A 21,930-nucleotide genomic window follows, 5' to 3' on the forward strand; every position below is an offset into this window, starting at 1 on the left:
GATAAAAGGAGGATATTTTTCTATTCAAAACAAAATACCTCATGGTTTTATATACATATAATCTGTTATTACTGACAATATTTACTTTGTGCCTCTATCTAAGATGTTTCTACAAGGTAAGGTGGTCTCAAAGTCTCTAATGAAGACAGTTTGCCTAAAGTGAAACTTATCTTCCACCTCACAGACACTGGAGGGCAAGGAATGGGGGATGAGGATGTAGATAGAGTTTTCCTGTCTGGCCCACAGTCAGGACAAATCTTTGTCACCTGCCAGTCCCACAGCCGCTCAGACCCAACCAAGTAAACACAGAGACTTATATTGCTTACCCACTGTAAGGCTGTGGCAGGCTTCTTGCTAACTGTTCTTATAGCTTAAATTAACCCATTTCCATAAATCTATACCTTGCCACGTGGCTGTGGCTTACCAGTGTCTTCACATTCTGCTTGTCCTGGCTGCGGCTGGCAGTGACTCCTTCTGCCTTCCTGTTCTTTCTTTTCTCCTCTCTGTTAGTCCCACCTATACTTCCTGCCTAGGCACTGGTCAATCAGTATTTTAATTATTGACCAATCAGAGCAACATATTTGCCATACAGACCATCCCATAGCATGAGGGCTTAGTTTTTTTTTCAAATAACTATCTCTACTATGTCCACCAGGCATTGTAGTATTTATTTGATGCATGATTTCAAAAAGGAAAATCCTCTTTTAAAGACTATTCACATACAAAGGGAAGTTAAGCACACTGGTCCTTTATGGCCAAATATGGCTAGGAAGTTGTGTTCTTTGCTCATAATCCACCATTCAGCCTTAGTAGCCATGGAAACAAGAATTTTTAAAGGGAGTAAATTCTCTGTCAACTGGCAGTCACTCACATTTAGTCTTACTAGAAGAGAAAAAGAGGCAAGTATTTGATATTCCCAGGTGGTTTTAATAATCACATTCAATTTCACGGAACAGAGAATGCCAGAAAGGGCCATTGACATGTCGGTAAGTGTCTAGAAGCCCCCTGTGGGACTGCAGGTAATCATTGAGCTGCCCTGTGGGTTTTAGTTGTGTAGGTCCCTGATGTTGAGTTTATGAATTGACCTCTCTCTGTTGTTTCCTTACTTACAAAATGGGGGAAATGATTAGATGGGTGTCCTTAGTAAGATGTATGCATATTCCTGAAGTGTTTAAATGAGATTCTTCTTAAGCCAAGGACAGGAGTGAATGGAAAGGATTGTGGGATCAACAGGTTAGAGAGACATTGCTCTGAGCTGAAATGTCTGCCTAATAGAATTTCTTTTTTCTGAAGGTTTTTCCACTCTTTCTCTGACTGCTTATATGGGCATTTACTGTTACTGGGAAGAACGACTGTGATCCTGCCACCTTCTAAATGAATCTTCTTGTCCATAATACACAAAGGTATAAAAACTTTATGTTATATATGGGAGCTTTCAAATATGGTCTTTATGAATCACGCGCATCTACTCCACGTGTTTCAAACACCCGAAGAAACAGATACTGCCAAGCTAGCTCATTTTTTTTTTTTTTCTGGAACACCAGCAATCTTCATTGTGTTCTCAGTACTGCTTCAAAGCACACTGTTCTTGGAGTCCATTGCCTCCAGCCTGCCTTGGAAAGGAAGATGATGTAGGCAGGGTGTTACCCAAGCCACCATGAATTGTGAACTCATCTTGCTGATGAAACTTCCCTATTAGAACAGCTACTGCCTTCACTCAGTCAGGAAGCACATTCTACAGAGACTTTAGAGCAGGGGGTAGCTGTTAGGGAAAGTTTCCTGGCAAGGAGATCCAGTGTGTAGGCCCCTTCAACCTTCTGCATGCACAGTTAGCAGTGATGTTATCCACATGCCTAGTGAGTAAATGACTCACCTCCTTCCTTCATCCTAAGATTGGAATTGAGAAAAGTTGCAAAGAAGTTTGTTTAAAGTTACAATATAGAGTGTAAATTTTCTGTGAAAGAAGATATTTGCTAACAAAAATATGTCAGGATTCTTTTTGTTTCACTGAAATGAAGCTAATTATCTAAAGATGAAATTTTAAGTAAGAGATGTGCTAAAATTAGAAAAATCCACTTTTATGGATTTCTAAGATTTTATGTGTTAATTATCCATTTCCCCTATTCCTGTGACTCACTCTCTGGACAATTTTACACATAGATTTTGGTTTACAGATACTAAAGAAGAATTCAGGGTTTGTGTGTATTAGATAATCACTTTACCACTGAACTCTATCCCCAGCTATATTACAGATAGATGTTGATGGGCATACGCTTTCTGGTTTCAATTATAAAATTTGTATAGCTTTCTTTAGAGAAGTGTACATTTCTGTAAAATTCACAAAGAGGAATGGCATTGTACACTATCATTTATGAGGTCTATCATGTATAGATCTCTTTTTATACACATATATGTATACACAAATTTATGTCAAGTGTGTTATTTTTACATAAATGATTTTACTATGTGAATTATTTTCATTTTCTTTCACAGATGATTTCAGTTTGTAACAATCATGAAATGTTATAGTACTATATTTTCGAAATTTTTTAATTTGAGCATTCCTCTGCTTTTTCCTCTCTTCATGGTATTAAAATATTTACAAATTGCAATTACAGGTAAAATAAGCATGACATTACACATGATATTGCAAACTCTCTTCTCATTGTCAGTTCTAAGCATTGAAATTCCTAGTCAACAAATATTATTATCTACTCTGTGAAGAATAATAATCTGTACAAAGACCACTGAAACATCTCTATGTGACAATAGGGACAAGGTATGAGAGCTCAGTGCTCTCTAAGCCATGACTCCTTCTGTTTTCCTGCCTTCCCTTGTATTCTCACTGACTCTATTCTTCTTTGATGCCTTCTTCAGATTTGCCAACATGAAGGAGTACATCTTCAAGTTCAGTGGCCTGATTTGCAGTACATCAGCTTTGGTATTGGATATCATCCTTGCAAACAGCCAATGCTGGCGCCTGTGGGAGTTTAACAACAAGCTTGTGCAATTTGTGTCAATTGGACTCTGGGAAGCTTATTACACTCAGGACTTTAACATCTCTGGGTCTATGACCAGGATGTTGGTTCACACCCCTATCAATGAAACCTGGAACAAGTCATCTGAATTTCAGTATTTACAAGTCCTGATAGCGTGGGCCATTTTGATGAAAATCCTAGTCCTGATTTTTACTTCAGTGGCCATTAAGATCAGCTGTATGGAAGGCCCATTCATTGAGATCCAGCTGTTTTGCTACAAGATGTCTGCCATAATTTTGGCTGTGAGCAGCCTTTTCACGCTTATCACTGTGACCTTGAACCACCTGTTAGACATGTATGGGCAAACCACTCTTGACTTTCCAGCCGACTTTCCCGTTAAAAAGGAGGACATTATAAAGAAACACTGCACAAAGGTGTTCCCAATGGGTATCCTGACTGCCATGATGTCACTCTTTGGCATGATTTTGTTTCTCTGTGAGATGATCGCTTTGAAAGTACAGAGTCAGGTGAAGGGCCAGTGTGCTTCCAACCTGGCTGAGCAAAAGGTCTGAAGTGAGGGCTCTGGCATTTTAACATCTACCAGGAGAATCCTTGAAGAAATTGCCCATTTGTACACAGTACTGTGTAATCACCAATTCATTCTATATAAAATATCAACTTGATTTCTGGGAGTGTGTCTAAGTTTTATTCCTTCCTTACTGTCAAACGCATTCCATTCGTTAAGTGTTTTCACATTCTAAACTGCAGGTTGTGATCCCATTCCACAGCGCCAACAAGCAATAGCAAGAAAGAGTACAGTATAAAGGCATGTGTCCTCAGTAAACCTAGTAAATCCCATGAGAAATACGGTTTGCAAGTAAACAGACACCTCAACACACACACAAAAAAAGAAACCACATTCTTGTGTGGACACACTTAAGTATTCATATCTCTGAAAGGTAGAGCAGGAAGTTTTAGCCTTGGCACTGCCGGGAGTGTGGGATGCTGCTCTCTTGGAGAAAGAAGGCAATGCTGTTCACTGAGTATGCTAGTGCCATCTGTCGTCTGTCTCTATTAGAAGGCAGTAGTCATCTCCTATTTTCCCAGTTGTGAATAAATGCTCCAAATACCCAGACATTTCCAGTGTGCTCTGATGGTCCATGTGGTGGGTAGCATAGGACCATGCTAATCTATCAGCCATCCTTCAGGACCTTAAAAAAAATCCTGATTTTCTTTCTGGGAACATTACTCCCTATTCTTTATCAGGTCAGCTTTCTGAGTGTGTGTTAGACTGTGTGAATACTTTCTCTCAATGGATCTATATCAATGGTTCTCAACCTGTGGTTTGTAGCCCCTTTTCAGGCTTGAATGACCCTTTCACAGGGATTGCCTAAGATCATTGGAAAACACAGATATTTACATTATGATTAATAAAAATAGAAAATTGCAGTTATGAAGTAGTAATGAAAACAATTTCATGGTTGGGGGTCACTAAAACATGGGAAAGGGTATTAGAGGGCCACAGCATTAGGATGTTTGAGAACAACTGATCTAGATCTTCCATCTCCTTCACCACCACCCACCATATCACATACCTGATTCATTTCTCTGACAAAATACATAACATGAGCAATAAAGGAAGAAAAGTTTATACTGGCTCTTAATTTGAGGAAATACACATCATGACTGAGAGATCATGGGGGCAAGAGTCCCAAGTTGCTTGCTACATTGCATTAGTAGTTAGGGAGCAGGGAGAGTAGTTAGGGCACTGCAGATGCTCCCCTAGCTCCCTCCTTGTTATGCAGCCAGGAACCTCAGTCCAAGGAATGATGCTACTCTATTTCAGATGGTTCTTCCCAGCCCAATTAATCATTCATCTTAACCTCTTTGAGACATTACCATAGGCTTCTGTATTTCTTGATTTTAGTTCCTGTTCACTCAACATTCAATATTAACCATTCCTAATTCTCTTCTTGACAATTTATGGTCCAAATATATCATTTTTATTACATTAATTTTTTTTGTGGGTGTGTGGTTGTACAAGAACATTTGTGCCATGGCTTGTGGTGATGTTATAGGGGACTTGGTAAGCAGTACCCTTCTAGGAGTATATGAATTTCATTAATTTGAGTGGACAAATTATGCATGTGCTGGAAATTTAACCCACACAGGACAGAGAGTAGAGTGACAGGTGAAGATGGTAGAGTTACATCTATAGATATGTGACAAGGAATTTTAAACTGGAAGCCACTGGGATTGAAAGTAACAGAGATATGCTTGTTCCTGACAGAAAGTAACTATTATAAACTCAATATACCCAGACTCAACTGAGCACAGAAGCAAGATCAGATGTCAGGAACTGTTTTGATTATGAGCAATGTGTGGCTGATGACAGGATATAGAATCATAGAACAAAAAGACTTCTAAACATGTATGTGAGAATATTTAGGCTAGGATAAGTGAGGTGGATGATTTATGATAAATATGGGTGGCATCATTCCAAGAGCAGTGGACTCAGACTGCATTAAAAAAGAAGACCAGAATCATTCATAGCTCTCTGTTCCCTGGTGATAGGCACAGAGTGACCAGAAGCCTCATACTTCCTACACCATACACTCTTTGCTGTTACAGTACCCTCAAACTGTGAGAAAATAATATTCAAATATCCACTCTTTCCTGTCTTTCATCCTGTCAGATATTTGTCACAACCATGAGACTGGAAAGTAAAGTAGAAAAGTGGTCCTTGGAATAGAATTGTTCAAGTTAATGTTATTAACCTAACCATGAACTTATTAAACTTTTGGAATCAGTACTTGGGTAATGTGGAAATATTTGGACCTATGCCTTAGAAATGCACTCAAATGTTCTAAAAAAAAAGATTTTAATTGGCCATTCCATGGGGAGTGTTCTATTCTAGAAGGATGTGGAGAGTTGGGAGCTGCTTATGAGTATTCAAAGAGGATCAAGGAATGTAAGGTGAAAGGGTCCAGGGGTCATTCATATTCTATGCTGGCACAGAGCTGGCTGCATTGTACCTGTGTCCTAAAAAACCTGAATATGGCTGAACTTAAATTTGTAGAATAATTTGTCTTGTGCAGGACATTACAAAGCAGGATCGCCTTCAGGTTGTGGCACAGGAAATGATCAGGACTCTTACACAGGTTTATAATACAAAACAAATCAGCAATTGGGACTAAAACCACAGTCTTTTGAAAACAGGGAGCCCTAATTGAAACCCTGTTTGAAAGGTCCTTTGCAGCTGGGATTCACCGACCTGGGGATGTACCTCCCTGTGGTCAGCACACAGAGGCTGCAGTAGAGAAAAGCAACAAGGAACTCATTACCCTCACTTATGGTTACTCTAAAGCCTGCAGAGGGGTTTGTGGTGTTTCTTGCCTGTATTCCTCTTCTCATAAGTACAAAGCTCAGAACTATCACAATGTGGCTTTTTATGATTTTTCTTAAATGACATGATCACTTCGGGTTGTAATTGTTTTCATAGATTCACACTATGATAGATGGTACCTCACCAGCACAACACAGTTATCAACTGGCTGTTCTAGATCCTATATTTACACAGACAAGTGTGTCCTAATGCAGCCTTCTTGACTGGCATGAAGAGTTTGCTTTCCAACCAAGGGCTCCCATCTTTCTGATCAATACCTGGAAACATCATGTCTTCTCAGCTAGAATTAGCCAGAACTCCATTTGCACACAGTCTGATGCCATCCCATGTTAATCTCTGAGAAAGGGCAATGTAGGGAAGTTGAAGGAAATTGTTTATTCTAAAAAATTATGCCTGTCTCCTTTAAAAAAGAATGCTCATTTCTCACACCAACTAGGAGATTGGGACTGATAAAATTTGCTAACAGGCAGGAAGCAGAGGCAACAGAAACTGTTCAAGGAACACTTGCTTAGGACCAATCATGAAGGAGAGGGACTCTGGAGGTGGCATTGCCTATCAAAATGATCTGACCTCAGCTTCAGAGCAGATTCCCAGCTAGAGTGCACCTCCCATCCCCTTGTGCACTAGTTCACAACCTGTGGTTTGAGACCTCTTTGACAACCCTCTATCTCCAAAAATATTGACAATACAATTCTTTAAATTAACAATGTTACAGTGATGAAGTAGCCCTGAAAACATTTTATGGTTAGGGGTCACTACAACATGAGGAACTCTATTAGAGGGGTGCAGCATTAGAAAGTTTGAGAACCACTAGTCTAGAGGATACTGTTTGACTGTTTTAATAAAGTTTGTGGAGTTTTGCTTCTTTTTCTTTCCCTATGCCCAGAGACTATCTGTTTCTCTGTCAATTTGCAACTGTTAGGGACTCTCACAATTGTTCACTCATGTGGGGAGTTGTTTTTGTGTCTTTCTCAGATCCATACCTTTTACTTTCTATCAGAATCCTTCACATCTCTGTCAGTGTCACTTTTGGCAGGCAGCTACTGCATGCTTTTCCTACCTGAGGTCTGGAATCGTCCTGCTCTGTCTAGTACCCTTCTCTACTCAATTGTTATTTCCCTTTCCTGTCTTTCTGAGTTTTCTTTCCAGGACCTAAGTTCTTAACCCCAATGAAACTGGATGATACCTTCAAGCTTTGACCCCTCACTCAAGACCCATATAACACACCTAAAAGTTGACTCTTGACCTCCATATGTCTGCAGTTGCACATGGTCCCATGTTAGAAAATAACACATAAACACTCCAAACACTTGCACACAAGTAAATGAATGTAATAATGTAATATTATGAAGTGAAATTGGCAAGAAGTGGGCTTAAGACGCTTAATACTGAATGATGAAAAGACAAGAGCTAGAGTCAAGAAGAGGATAAGAGCTTCTGGTTAATGTCAAAGATTTTCTAGATTCAGTGTGAGAAGGTCAGCCCTAAATGTAGATAGCATCATTCTATGGACTATGAACCCAGACTGCATGTAAAGAAGAAAGCTGAGCACCAGCAGTCATTGCTCGCTGCTTCCTAACTGCTGATATACTACTTACTACAAGCAACTTCGTGCTCTTATCCTCACACTTCTTGGGCATCATGGCATGTTCTCTCACACTGACAGCCAAAATAAACCTGTCCTTCCTGAGTTCCTTATGTCAGGACTTTTGTCCCAGAGATGAATCAAGTATCTAACATGGTGGATCTTGGTTATGAGGGTGGAAGAGCAAGATACACTGAGAGAAAAATATCCATGTGAAATAATACACGTAGAAGCTGACCATGTGGAAGAATTGGAACTGAAGTTCCCAGGAAGCAAGTCAGGGCTCTAATAAAGATCCTCCATTGGACACTGATAGACCAGAACTTCCTGATTGTGGACACTTGATATGGAAAGACCAGATTCTCTCTAAGTATCAAAAGGCTCTAGAAAACATCCAAAATCTTTGTTCAAAATCTTTATAAAATATTCAGTGTCTCATAACTATTGGTTTCAGTAAAATTAAAAAAATTAAAGCAAGTTGAATACTTTCCTTTCCCAAATGGAGGTCATTAGGATACAGTTGCAATAAAATCAAAGCAAAACAAATAGCTGAATGCCCTGAATCTGGTAGATACATAGCAAAACATCTTTTAATCTATGCCTATAACCTCCTGGAGAAAGTAAAAACAAATAATTATAACTAAAATTAATCTTCTGTATTTACTGACTGAGACACTTCTAGGTTGAAGGCCTTCTATGCCTTCTCCACAGATAATCATCCCAGTACCTTTTTTTAATGAAAAATGATTTTATGTCAGAAGATAAACAAGAGTAGTTTTATTTGTAATAAGTTATCCTTTGGGTGTCTTTAGGGGTCATGGTGTCTAGGATCTTATACTGGTTTTAGCTCTCCTCTTTCCTTGTCACATTGTCATGGCAGGAACTTTGCCTAGGTTGTAATTTTCCTTCTAGTGCTTTCTGGAGGGCTGGATTTGTGGATAGGTATTGTTTAAATCTTGTTTTGTCTTGGAATGTCTTGTTCATTCCATGTACGATGATTGCAAGTTTTGCCGGGTATATAAGTTTAGGCTAGCATCCATGGTCTCCTAGTGTCTGCATACATCTGTCCAGGTCCTTCTGTCTTGCAAAGTCTCCATTGAGAACCTGGGAGTTATTCTGATGGGTTACCTTTATAAGTAGCCTAGGGAAATCAGATACAACCACGAAAACACAGGCAATAGATAACACCATAGCAGTAAACCCCAAAGAAGAGAAGTACACACACACTACCAACAAAAGATAACAGAAATGAAAACTCCTGGGTCACTAATATCCCTTAATATCAATGGAATGAATTCACTTAAAAAAAAACACAGGCTTACAGATTGGATTTGAGAGCAGGACCCATCTTCCTGCTGCATAGAAGAAACACACCTCAATTTCAAAGATAGACACTACCTCAGAACAAAAGGCTGGGAAAAATCTTTTCAATAAAATAGTCTTAAGAAGCAAGCTGATGTTGCCATCCTAATATCAAGCAAAATAAACTTTAAACTAAAAAAATGAAAAGAGTTCAAAAGGGACATTACATACTCATCACTGGAAAGATCCACCAAGATGAAGTTTCAATTCTAAACATTTGTGTCCCAAACATAAGGGCACACACATTTGTAAAAGTAACATTACTAAAGCATAAATCTCATATAAAACTCCACACATTAATAGAGAGAGACTTTAACACCCCCCGGTCACCCCTGGACAGATCTGCCAAATTGAAAATTAACAAAGAAATAAGGGACTTAACTGATGTTATGACTTAAATGGACTTAATTGATATCTATGAAACATTCCATCCTAACAAAAAAGAATATACCTTCTTCTCACCACCCCATGGAACGTTCTCTAATATAGACCACATTCTCAGCCACAAAGCAAATCTCAAAAGATACAAAACAATTGGAATAACATCCTGTGTTCTACCATACCACCATGGTTTAAAGTAAGATTTCAACAACAACAAAAATTACAGAAAACCTACAATATCATGAAAATTGAATTGTGCTCAACTGAATCACAAATGGGTTAAGGAAGAAATAAAGAAAGAAATTAAAGGCATCCCGGAGATCAATGAAAATGAATACACCACATACCAAAACTTATGGGACATTGAGAAAGCAGTGCTAAGAGGGAAATTCTAAGCACTAAACACCCACATGAAGAAGTTGGAGAAATCTCACATGAGTGACTTGATAGCACACCTGAAAGCTCTAGAATAAGAAGAAGCAAAGTCACAGAGGAAGAATAGACACCAGGAAATAATCAAATTGATAGCTGAAATCAATAAAATAGACACAAAGAGAACTATACAGAGAATCAAAGAAACAAAGAGTTGGTTCTTTGAGAAAATCAACAAGATACACAAGCCCTTACCCAAATGAACCAAAAGGCAGAGAGAGAGCATCCAAATTAGCAAAATGAGAAAGGAAAAGGGAGACATAACAACTAACACTGAGGAAATCCAGAGAATCATCAGGTCATACTTCAAAATCCTGTACACCACCAAATTGGAAAATTTGAAAGAAGTGGACATTTTTTTGGATAAGTACCACATACCAAATTAAATAAAGACCAGATAAATGATTTAAATAGACGAATAATCCCTAAGGAAATAAAATCAGGCATTAAAAGACTACCAACCAAAAAAAGCCCAGGAAGAGATGGTTGCAATGCATAATTCTACCAGATCTTCAAAAAAGAGATAATACCAATACTCTTTAAATTGTTCCACACAATAGAAACAAAAGGAATGCTACCAAACTCCTCTGAGGAGGCTACAATTACCCTGATACCCAAGCCAAACAAATATACAACAATGAAAGTGAATTACAGACTGATCTCCCTCATGAACATTGATGCAAAAATACTCAATAAAATATTGGCAAACAGACTCCAAGAACACCTCAAAACAATTATCCACCATGATCAAGTAGGCTTCATCCCAACAATGTAGGGTGGGTCAACATATGAAAGTCTGTCAATGTAATCTACCATATACACCAAATGAAAGAAAAAAAACACATGATCATCTCACTAGAGGCTGAATAGGCCTTTGACAAAATCCAACAACCCTTTATGATAAAGGTCTTGGAGAGATCAAGAGTATAGGGAACACACATAAATATATTAAAGGCAATTTATAGCAAGCCAACAGCCAACATCAAAGTAAATGGAGAGAAACTGAAAGTGATTCTACTAAAATCAGGAACAAAACAAGCCTTTCTGCACTCTCCATATGTATTCAATATAGTACATGATGTAGCCAGAGCAATAAGACAATGTAGGCAGATGAAGGAGAATGGGAAAGGAAGAAGTCAAGCTTTCACTATTTGCAGATGACATGATAGCAAATATAAGTGACCCCAAAAATTTGACCAAGGACTTCATACAGCTGATAAACACCTTCATTAATGTGGCAGGACACAAGATTAAGTAAAAAAAAAAAAAAGAAAGAAAAAAAAAAACCAGTAGCCCTCCTATATACAAATGACAAACAGGCTGAGAAAGAAATCCAAGAAACATCACCCTTTTCAATAGCACAAATAATATAAAATACCTTGCAGTAACTCTAACTAAGGAAGCAAAGGACCTATGTCAAGAACTTTAAATCTCTGAAGAAAAAATTGAAGACATCAGAAAATGGAAAGATCTCCCATGCTCATGGGTAGGCAGGATTAACAGTGAAAATGACAATCTTAACAAAAAGCAATCTACAAATTCAATACAATCCCCATCAAAATCCAAACACGATACTTCACAGACCTAGAAAGAACAATACTCAATTTCATATGGAAAAGCAAAAAAACAAACAAACAAACAAAATAAAAACCCAGGATAGCCAAAATAATTCTGTATAATAAAACAATCACTTAATGCATCATGATCCCTGACTTCAAGTTCTACTATAGAGCTACAGTAGTAAAAACTGCTTGGTACTGGCATAAAAATCAACATGTGTTGCCAGGCGGTGGTGGCACACGCCTTTAATCCCAGCACTCGGGAGGCAGAGGCAGGCAGATCTCTGTGAGTTCAAGGCCAGCCTGGGCTACCAAGTGAGTTCCAGGAAAGGCGCAAAGCTACACAGAGAGACTCTGTCTTGAAAAACCAAAAAAAAAAAAAAAAAAAAAAAAAATCAACATGTGGACCAATGGAAATGAACTTAGGTCCCTGATATTAATCTGCACATATATGATCACATAAATTTTGACAAAGAAACCAAAATAGAAAAAAGGGAAAGGAAAGATGTTAGAGGTGTCTTGTGTGCCATCTACCTCAAGGATGACTCTGAATTAACCAAGACATGCCAATTAGATGCTGATGTCCTAGATTTTGTCTGTGAGATGAGACTTTCTTGTGAAAAGGCTGAGCATCTTTCCCTATCACATCCTTGATTTCCTCTTCTGATTATTTCTCCAGAATTAATTGATTTAATAACTTTGAACGGATATTATTTTGACTTATTGAGTTAAAAATGATCCATTCCCTTGAAGCATTGTCAGAGGGAAGGAAAAGTTGTCAAACTCTTGTCTGCCTCCTTTATCAATGCCTGATCATACAAATAATCCTGTATATAATTCTAGGCAGGAAAGTCACAAGGAGGAGATAAGGAAGAAATGCACTTTGAGTTCAGTCAGTTGTCACCATAATCAGCAGCCAGTTCCCTGTCTCTAATACATTTTGGAATTCTGATTTATAGAGAAGCAAATGCCTTTGGACATTGGAAATGTTAGTGAATTGTCCAATGCTAATTAGTCTCAGAGAGAAGATGGCTCTGGAAATGGGAGTTGACCTTCCCACCTCAGGCCCAAGCATGTCTGTCTGAAAAAGGTCCTGCAAAGTTCCTGCCATGACAATGTGACAAGGAAAGAGGAGAGCTAAAACCAGTATAAGATCCTAGACACCATGACCCCTAAAGACACCCAAAGGATAACTTATTACAAATAAAACTACTCTTGTTTATCTTCTGACATAAAATCATTTTTCATTAAAAAAAGGTACTGGGATGATTATCTGTGGAGAAGGCATAGAAGGCCTTCAACCTAGAAGTGTCTCAGTCAGTAAATACAGAAGATTAATTTTAGTTATAATTATTTGTTTTTACTTTCTCCAGGAGGTTATAGGCATAGATTAAAAGATGTTTTGCTATGTATCTACCAGATTCAGGGCATTCAGCTATTTGTTTTGCTTTGATTTTATTGCAACTGTATCCTAATGACCTCCATTTGGGAAAGGAAAGTATTCAACTTGCTTTAATTTTTTTAATTTTACTGAAACCAATAGTTATGAGACACTGAATATTTTATAAAGATTTTGAACAAAGATTTTGGATGTTTTCTAGAGCCTTTTGATACTTAGAGAGAATCTGGTCTTTCCATATCAAGTGTCCACAATCAGGAAGTTCTGGTCTATCAGTGTCCAATGGAGGATCTTTATTAGAGCCCTGACTTGCTTCCTGGGAACTTCAGTTCCAATTCTTCCACATGGTCAGCTTCTACGTGTATTATTTCACATGGATATTTTTCTCTCAGTGTATCTTGCTCTTCCACCCTCATAACCAAGATCCACCATGTTAGATACTTGATTCATCTCTGGGACAAAAGTCCTGACATAAGGAACTCAGGAAGGACAGGTTTATTTTGGCTGTCAGTGTGAGAGAACATGCCATGATGCCCAAGAAGTGTGAGGATAAGAGCACGAAGTTGCTTGTAGTAAGTAGTATATCAGCAGTTAGGAAGCAGCGAGCAATGACTGCTGGTGCTCAGCTTTCTTCTTTACATGCAGTCTGGGTTCATAGTCCATAGAATGATGCTATCTACATTTAGGGCTGACCTTCTCACACTGAATCTAGAAAATCTTTGACATTAACCAGAAGCTCTTATCCTCTTCTTGACTCTAGCTCTTGTCTTTTCATCATTCAGTATTAAGCGTCTTAAGCCCACTTCTTGCCAATTTCACTTCATAATATTACATTATTACATTCATTTACTTGTGTGCAAGTGTTTGGAGTGTTTATGTGTTATTTTCTAACATGGGACCATGTGCAACTGCAGACATATGGAGGTCAAGAGTCAACTTTTAGGTGTGTTATATGGGTCTTGAGTGAGGGGTCAAAGCTTGAAGGTATCATCCAGTTTCATTGGGGTTAAGAACTTAGGTCCTGGAAAGAAAACTCAGAAAGACAGGAAAGGGAAATAACAATTGAGTAGAGAAGGGTACTAGACAGAGCAGGACGATTCCAGACCTCAGGTAGGAAAAGCATGCAGTAGCTGCCTGCCAAAAGTGACACTGACAGAGATGTGAAGGATTCTGATAGAAAGTAAAAGGTATGGATCTGAGAAAGACACAAAAACAACTCCCCACATGAGTGAACAATTGTGAGAGTCCCTAACAGTTGCAAATTGACAGAGAAACAGATAGTCTCTGGGCATAGGGAAAGAAAAAGAAGCAAAACTCCACAAACTTTATTAAAACAGTCAAACAGTATCCTCTAGACTAGTGGTTCTCAAACTTTCTAATGCTGCACCCCTCTAATAGAGTTCCTCATGTTGTAGTGACCCCTAACCATAAAATGTTTTCAGGGCTACTTCATCACTGTAACATTGTTAATTTAAAGAATTGTATTGTCAATATTTTTGGAGATAGAGGGTTGTCAAAGAGGTCTCAAACCACAGGTTGTGAACTAGTGCACAAGGGGATGGGAGGTGCACTCTAGCTGGGAATCTGCTCTGAAGCTGAGGTCAGATCATTTTGATAGGCAATGCCACCTCCAGAGTCCCTCTCCTTCATGATTGGTCCTAAGCAAGTGTTCCTTGAACAGTTTCTGTTGCCTCTGCTTCCTGCCTGTTAGCAAATTTTATCAGTCCCAATCTCCTAGTTGGTGTGAGAAATGAGCATTCTTTTTTAAAGGAGACAGGCATAATTTTTTAGAATAAACAATTTCCTTCAACTTCCCTACATTGCCCTTTCTCAGAGATTAACATGGGATGGCATCAGACTGTGTGCAAATGGAGTTCTGGCTAATTCTAGCTGAGAAGACATGATGTTTCCAGGTATTGATCAGAAAGATGGGAGCCCTTGGTTGGAAAGCAAACTCTTCATGCCAGTCAAGAAGGCTGCATTAGGACACACTTGTCTGTGTAAATATAGGATCTGGAACAGCCAGTTGATAACTGTGTTGTGCTGGTGAGGTACCATCTATCATAGTGTGAATCTATGAAAACAATTACAACCCGAAGTGATCATGTCATTTAAGAAAAATCATAAAAAGCCACATTGTGATAGTTCTGAGCTTTGTACTTATGAGAAGAGGAATACAGGCAAGAAACACCACAAACCCCTCTGCAGGCTTTAGAGTAACCATAAGTGAGGGTAATGAGTTCCTTGTTGCTTTTCTCTACTGCAGCCTCTGTGTGCTGACCACAGGGAGGTACATCCCCAGGTCGGTGAATCCCAGCTGCAAAGGACCTTTCAAACAGGGTTTCAATTAGGGCTCCCTGTTTTCAAAAGACTGTGGTTTTAGTCCCAATTGCTGATTTGTTTTGTATTATAAACCTGTGTAAGAGTCCTGATCATTTCCTGTGCCACAACCTGAAGGCGATCCTGCTTTGTAATGTCCTGCACAAGACAAATTATTCTACAAATTTAAGTTCAGCCATATTCAGGTTTTTTAGGACACAGGTACAATGCAGCCAGCTCTGTGCCAGCATAGAATATGAATGACCCCTGGACCCTTTCACCTTACATTCCTTGATCCTCTTTGAATACTCATAAGCAGCTCCCAACTCTCCACATCCTTCTAGAATTGCACACTCCCCATGGAATGGCCAATTAAAATCTTTTTTTTTAGAACATTTGAGTGCATTTCTAAGGCATAGGTCCAAATATTTCCACATTACCCAAGTACTGATTCCAAAAGTTTAATAAGTTCATGGTTAGGTTAATAACATTAACTTGAACAATTCTATTCCAAGGACCACTTTTCTACTTTACTTTCCAGTCTCATGGTTGTGACAAATATCTGACATGATGAAAGACAGGAAAGAGTGGATATTTGAATATTATTTTCTCACAGTTTGAGGGTACTGTAACAGCAAAGAGTGTATGGTGTAGGAAGTATGAGGCTTCTGGTCACTCTGTGCCTATCACCAGGGAACAGAGAGCTATGAATGATTCTGGTCTTCTTTTTTAATGCAGTCTGAGTCCACTGCTCTTGGAATGATGCCACCCATATTTATCATAAATCATCCACCTCACTTATCCTAGCCTAAATATTCTCACATACATGTTTAGAAGTCTTTTTGTTCTATGATTCTATATCCTGTCATCAGCCACACATTGCTCATAATCAAAACAGTTCCTGACATCTGATCTTGCTTCTGTGCTCAGTTGAGTCTGGGTATATTGAGTTTATAATAGTTACTTTCTGTCAGGAACAAGCATATCTCTGTTACTTTCAGTCCCAGTGGCTTCCAGTTTAAAATTCCTTGTCACATATCTATAGATGTAACTCTACCATCTTCACCTGTCACTCTACTCTCTGTCCTGTGTGGGTTAAATTTCCAGCACATGCATAATTTGTCCACTCAAATTAATGAAATTCATATACTCCTAGAAGGGTACTGCTTACCAAGTCCCCTATAACATCACCACAAGCCATGGCACAAATGTTCTTGTACAACCACACACCCACAAAAAAAATTAATGTAATAAAAATGATATATTTGGACCATAAATTGTCAAGAAGAGAATTAGGAATGGTTAATATTGAATGTTGAGTGAACAGGAACTAAAATCAAGAAATACAGAAGCCTATGGTAATGTCTCAAAGAGGTTAAGATGAATGATTAATTGGGCTGGGAAGAACCATCTGAAATAGAGTAGCATCATTCCTTGGACTGAGGTTCCTGGCTGCATAACAAGGAGGGAGCTAGGGGAGCATCTGCAGTGCCCTAACTACTCTCCCTGCTCCCTAACTACTAATGCAATGTAGCAAGCAACTTGGGACTCTTGCCCCCATGATCTCTCAGTCATGATGTGTATTTCCTCAAATTAAGAGCCAGTATAAACTTTTCTTCCTTTATTGCTCATGTTATGTATTTTGTCAGAGAAATGAATCAGGTATGTGATATGGTGGGTGGTGGTGAAGGAGATGGAAGATCTAGATCAGTTGTTCTCAAACATCCTAATGCTGTGGCCCTCTAATACCCTTTCCCATGTTTTAGTGACCCCCAACCATGAAATTGTTTTCATTACTACTTCATAACTGCAATTTTCTATTTTTATTAATCATAATGTAAATATCTGTGTTTTCCAATGATCTTAGGCAATCCCTGTGAAAGGGTCATTCAAGCCTGAAAAGGGGCTACAAACCACAGGTTGAGAACCATTGATATAGATCCATTGAGAGAAAGTATTCACACAGTCTAACACACACTCAGAAAGCTGACCTGATAAAGAATAGGGAGTAATGTTCCCAGAAAGAAAATCAGGATTTTTTTAAGGTCCTGAAGGATGGCTGATAGATTAGCATGGTCCTATGCTACCCACCACATGGACCATCAGAGCACACTGGAAATGTCTGGGTATTTGGAGCATTTATTCACAACTGGGAAAATAGGAGATGACTACTGCCTTCTAATAGAGACAGACGACAGATGGCACTAGCATACTCAGTGAACAGCATTGCCTTCTTTCTCCAAGAGAGCAGCATCCCACACTCCCGGCAGTGCCAAGGCTAAAACTTCCTGCTCTACCTTTCAGAGATATGAATACTTAAGTGTGTCCACACAAGAATGTGGTTTCTTTTTTTGTGTGTGTGTGTTGAGGTGTCTGTTTACTTGCAAACCGTATTTCTCATGGGATTTACTAGGTTTACTGAGGACACATGCCTTTATACTGTACTCTTTCTTGCTATTGCTTGTTGGCGCTGTGGAATGGGATCACAACCTGCAGTTTAGAATGTGAAAACACTTAACGAATGGAATGCGTTTGACAGTAAGGAAGGAATAAAACTTAGACACACTCCCAGAAATCAAGTTGATATTTTATATAGAATGAATTGGTGATTACACAGTACTGTGTACAAATGGGCAATTTCTTCAAGGATTCTCCTGGTAGATGTTAAAATGCCAGAGCCCTCACTTCAGACCTTTTGCTCAGCCAGGTTGGAAGCACACTGGCCCTTCACCTGACTCTGTACTTTCAAAGCGATCATCTCACAGAGAAACAAAATCATGCCAAAGAGTGACATCATGGCAGTCAGGATACCCATTGGGAACACCTTTGTGCAGTGTTTCTTTATAATGTCCTCCTTTTTAACGGGAAAGTCGGCTGGAAAGTCAAGAGTGGTTTGCCCATACATGTCTAACAGGTGGTTCAAGGTCACAGTGATAAGCGTGAAAAGGCTGCTCACAGCCAAAATTATGGCAGACATCTTGTAGCAAAACAGCTGGATCTCAATGAATGGGCCTTCCATACAGCTGATCTTAATGGCCACTGAAGTAAAAATCAGGACTAGGATTTTCATCAAAATGGCCCACGCTATCAGGACTTGTAAATACTGAAATTCAGATGACTTGTTCCAGGTTTCATTGATAGGGGTGTGAACCAACATCCTGGTCATAGACCCAGAGATGTTAAAGTCCTGAGTGTAATAAGCTTCCCAGAGTCCAATTGACACAAATTGCACAAGCTTGTTGTTAAACTCCCACAGGCGCCAGCATTGGCTGTTTGCAAGGATGATATCCAATACCAAAGCTGATGTACTGCAAATCAGGCCACTGAACTTGAAGATGTACTCCTTCATGTTGGCAAATCTGAAGAAGGCATCAAAGAAGAATAGAGTCAGTGAGAATACAAGGGAAGGCAGGAAAACAGAAGGAGTCATGGCTTAGAGAGCACTGAGCTCTCATACCTTGTCCCTATTGTCACATAGAGATGTTTCAGTGGTCTTTGTACAGATTATTATTCTTCACAGAGTAGATAATAATATTTGTTGACTAGGAATTTCAATGCTTAGAACTGACAATGAGAAGAGAGTTTGCAATATCATGTGTAATGTCATGCTTATTTTACCTGTAATTGCAATTTGTAAATATTTTAATACCATGAAGAAAGGAAAAAGCAGAGGAATGCTCAAATTAAAAAATTTCGAAAATATAGTACTATAACATTTCATGATTGTTACAAACTGAAATCATCTGTGAAAGAAAATGAAAATAATTCACATAGTAAAATCATTTATGTAAAAATAACACACTTGACATAAATTTGTGTATACATATATGTGTATAAAAAGAGATCTATACATGATAGACCTCATAAATGATAGTGTACAATGCCATTCCTCTTTGTGAATTTTACAGAAATGTACACTTCTCTAAAGAAAGCTATACAAATTTTATAATTGAAACCAGAAAGCGTATGCCCATCAACATCTATCTGTAATATAGCTGGGGATAGAGTTCAGTGGTAAAGTGATTATCTAATACACACAAACCCTGAATTCTTCTTTAGTATCTGTAAACCAAAATCTATGTGTAAAATTGTCCAGAGAGTGAGTCACAGGAATAGGGGAAATGGATAATTAACACATAAAATCTTAGAAATCCATAAAAGTGGATTTTTCTAATTTTAGCACATCTCTTACTTAAAATTTCATCTTTAGATAATTAGCTTCATTTCAGTGAAACAAAAAGAATCCTGACATATTTTTGTTAGCAAATATCTTCTTTCACAGAAAATTTACACTCTATATTGTAACTTTAAACAAACTTCTTTGCAACTTTTCTCAATTCCAATCTTAGGATGAAGGAAGGAGGTGAGTCATTTACTCACTAGGCATGTGGATAACATCACTGCTAACTGTGCATGCAGAAGGTTGAAGGGGCCTACACACTGGATCTCCTTGCCAGGAAACTTTCCCTAACAGCTACCCCCTGCTCTAAAGTCTCTGTAGAATGTGCTTCCTGACTGAGTGAAGGCAGTAGCTGTTCTAATAGGGAAGTTTCATCAGCAAGATGAGTTCACAATTCATGGTGGCTTGGGTAACACCCTGCCTACATCATCTTCCTTTCCAAGGCAGGCTGGAGGCAATGGACTCCAAGAACAGTGTGCTTTGAAGCAGTACTGAGAACACAATGAAGATTGCTGGTGTTCCAGAAAAAAAAAATGAGCTAGCTTGGCAGTATCTGTTTCTTCGGGTGTTTGAAACACGTGGAGTAGATGCGCGTGATTCATAAAGACCATATTTGAAAGCTCCCATATATAACATAAAGTTTTTATACCTTTGTGTATTATGGACAAGAAGATTCATTTAGAAGGTGGCAGGATCACAGTCGTTCTTCCCAGTAACAGTAAATGCCCATATAAGCAGTCAGAGAAAGAGTGGAAAAACCTTCAGAAAAAAGAAATTCTATTAGGCAGACATTTCAGCTCAGAGCAATGTCTCTCTAACCTGTTGATCCCACAATCCTTTCCATTCACTCCTGTCCTTGGCTTAAGAAGAATCTCATTTAAACACTTCAGGAATATGCATACATCTTACTAAGGACACCCATCTAATCATTTCCCCCATTTTGTAAGTAAGGAAACAACAGAGAGAGGTCAATTCATAAACTCAACATCAGGGACCTACACAACTAAAACCCACAGGGCAGCTCAATGATTACCTGCAGTCCCACAGGGGGCTTCTAGACACTTACCGACATGTCAATGGCCCTTTCTGGCATTCTCTGTTCCGTGAAATTGAATGTGATTATTAAAACCACCTGGGAATATCAAATACTTGCCTCTTTTTCTCTTCTAGTAAGACTAAATGTGAGTGACTGCCAGTTGACAGAGAATTTACTCCCTTTAAAAATTCTTGTTTCCATGGCTACTAAGGCTGAATGGTGGATTATGAGCAAAGAACACAACTTCCTAGCCATATTTGGCCATAAAGGACCAGTGTGCTTAACTTCCCTTTGTATGTGAATAGTCTTTAAAAGAGGATTTTCCTTTTTGAAATCATGCATCAAATAAATACTACAATGCCTGGTGGACATAGTAGAGATAGTTATTTGAAAAAAAAACTAAGGCCTCATGCTATGGGATGGTCTGTATGGCAAATATGTTGCTCTGATTGGTCAATAATTAAAATACTGATTGACCAGTGCCTAGGCAGGAAGTATAGGTGGGACTAACAGAGAGGAGAAAAGAAAGAACAGGAAGGCAGAAGGAGTCACTGCCAGCCGCAGCCAGGACAAGCAGAATGTGAAGACACTGGTAAGCCACAGCCACGTGGCAAGGTATAGATTTATGGAAATGGGTTAATTTAAGCTATAAGAACAGTTAGCAAGAAGCCTGCCACAGCCTTACAGTGGGTAAGCAATATAAGTCTCTGTGTTTACTTGGTTGGGTCTGAGCGGCTGTGGGACTGGCAGGTGACAAAGATTTGTCCTGACTGTGGGCCAGACAGGAAAACTCTATCTACATCCTCATCCCCCATTCCTTGCCCTCCAGTGTCTGTGAGGTGGAAGATAAGTTTCACTTTAGGCAAACTGTCTTCATTAGAGACTTTGAGACCACCTTACCTTGTAGAAACATCTTAGATAGAGGCACAAAGTAAATATTGTCAGTAATAACAGATTATATGTATATAAAACCATGAGGTATTTTGTTTTGAATAGAAAAATATCCTCCTTTTATCTTTCTGTGTTTTACTTCAAACTTACTTTGATGATACTTGTTAGGGTTTCTACTGCTATGCTAAAAGCACCGTGAGTAAATTCAAGTGGAGAGGAAATGGTTCATGTGGCTCACATTGCCACATCACAGTGCATCATCTCAACGGATTAGGGCAAGCACTCAAGCCAGAAACCAAAGACAGAAAATGAATCAAGCAGGAGCCATGGAAAAACACTTCTTACTGAGTTGACCCCATAGCTTGCTCAATTTGCATTTTTATGTCATCCATTACCAGAGGC

The 21,930-nt window shown here is 38.8% G+C and overlaps 2 protein-coding genes across 2 annotated transcripts; one reads left to right on the forward strand and one right to left on the reverse strand.

The window, feature by feature from the left end:
* The first annotated feature begins 852 nt into the window (after nucleotides 1-852).
* LOC114688287 lies at nucleotides 853-3,661 on the forward strand. The gene is made up of 3 exons (XM_028862903.2): nucleotides 853-986; nucleotides 1,294-1,403; nucleotides 2,878-3,661. The coding sequence occupies exons 2-3, from the start codon at nucleotides 1,375-1,377 to the stop codon at nucleotides 3,548-3,550; spliced, it is 702 nt and encodes a 233-aa protein (XP_028718736.2). The 5' UTR covers nucleotides 853-986; nucleotides 1,294-1,374; the 3' UTR covers nucleotides 3,551-3,661.
* Nucleotides 3,662-17,996: 14,335 nt separating this feature from the next.
* Nucleotides 17,997-20,801, reverse strand: LOC114688289. The gene is made up of 3 exons (XM_028862906.2): nucleotides 20,668-20,801; nucleotides 20,251-20,360; nucleotides 17,997-18,780 (listed from the first exon to the last, which is right to left on the reverse strand). The coding sequence occupies exons 2-3, from the start codon at nucleotides 20,277-20,279 to the stop codon at nucleotides 18,108-18,110; spliced, it is 702 nt and encodes a 233-aa protein (XP_028718739.2). The 5' UTR covers nucleotides 20,280-20,360; nucleotides 20,668-20,801; the 3' UTR covers nucleotides 17,997-18,107.
* Between the last annotated feature and the right edge of the window lie 1,129 nt (nucleotides 20,802-21,930).

The sequence above is a fragment of the Peromyscus leucopus genome, chromosome X (genome assembly GCF_004664715.2).
Source record: "Peromyscus leucopus breed LL Stock chromosome X, UCI_PerLeu_2.1, whole genome shotgun sequence".
Classification (NCBI taxonomy): domain Eukaryota; kingdom Metazoa; phylum Chordata; class Mammalia; order Rodentia; family Cricetidae; genus Peromyscus; species Peromyscus leucopus.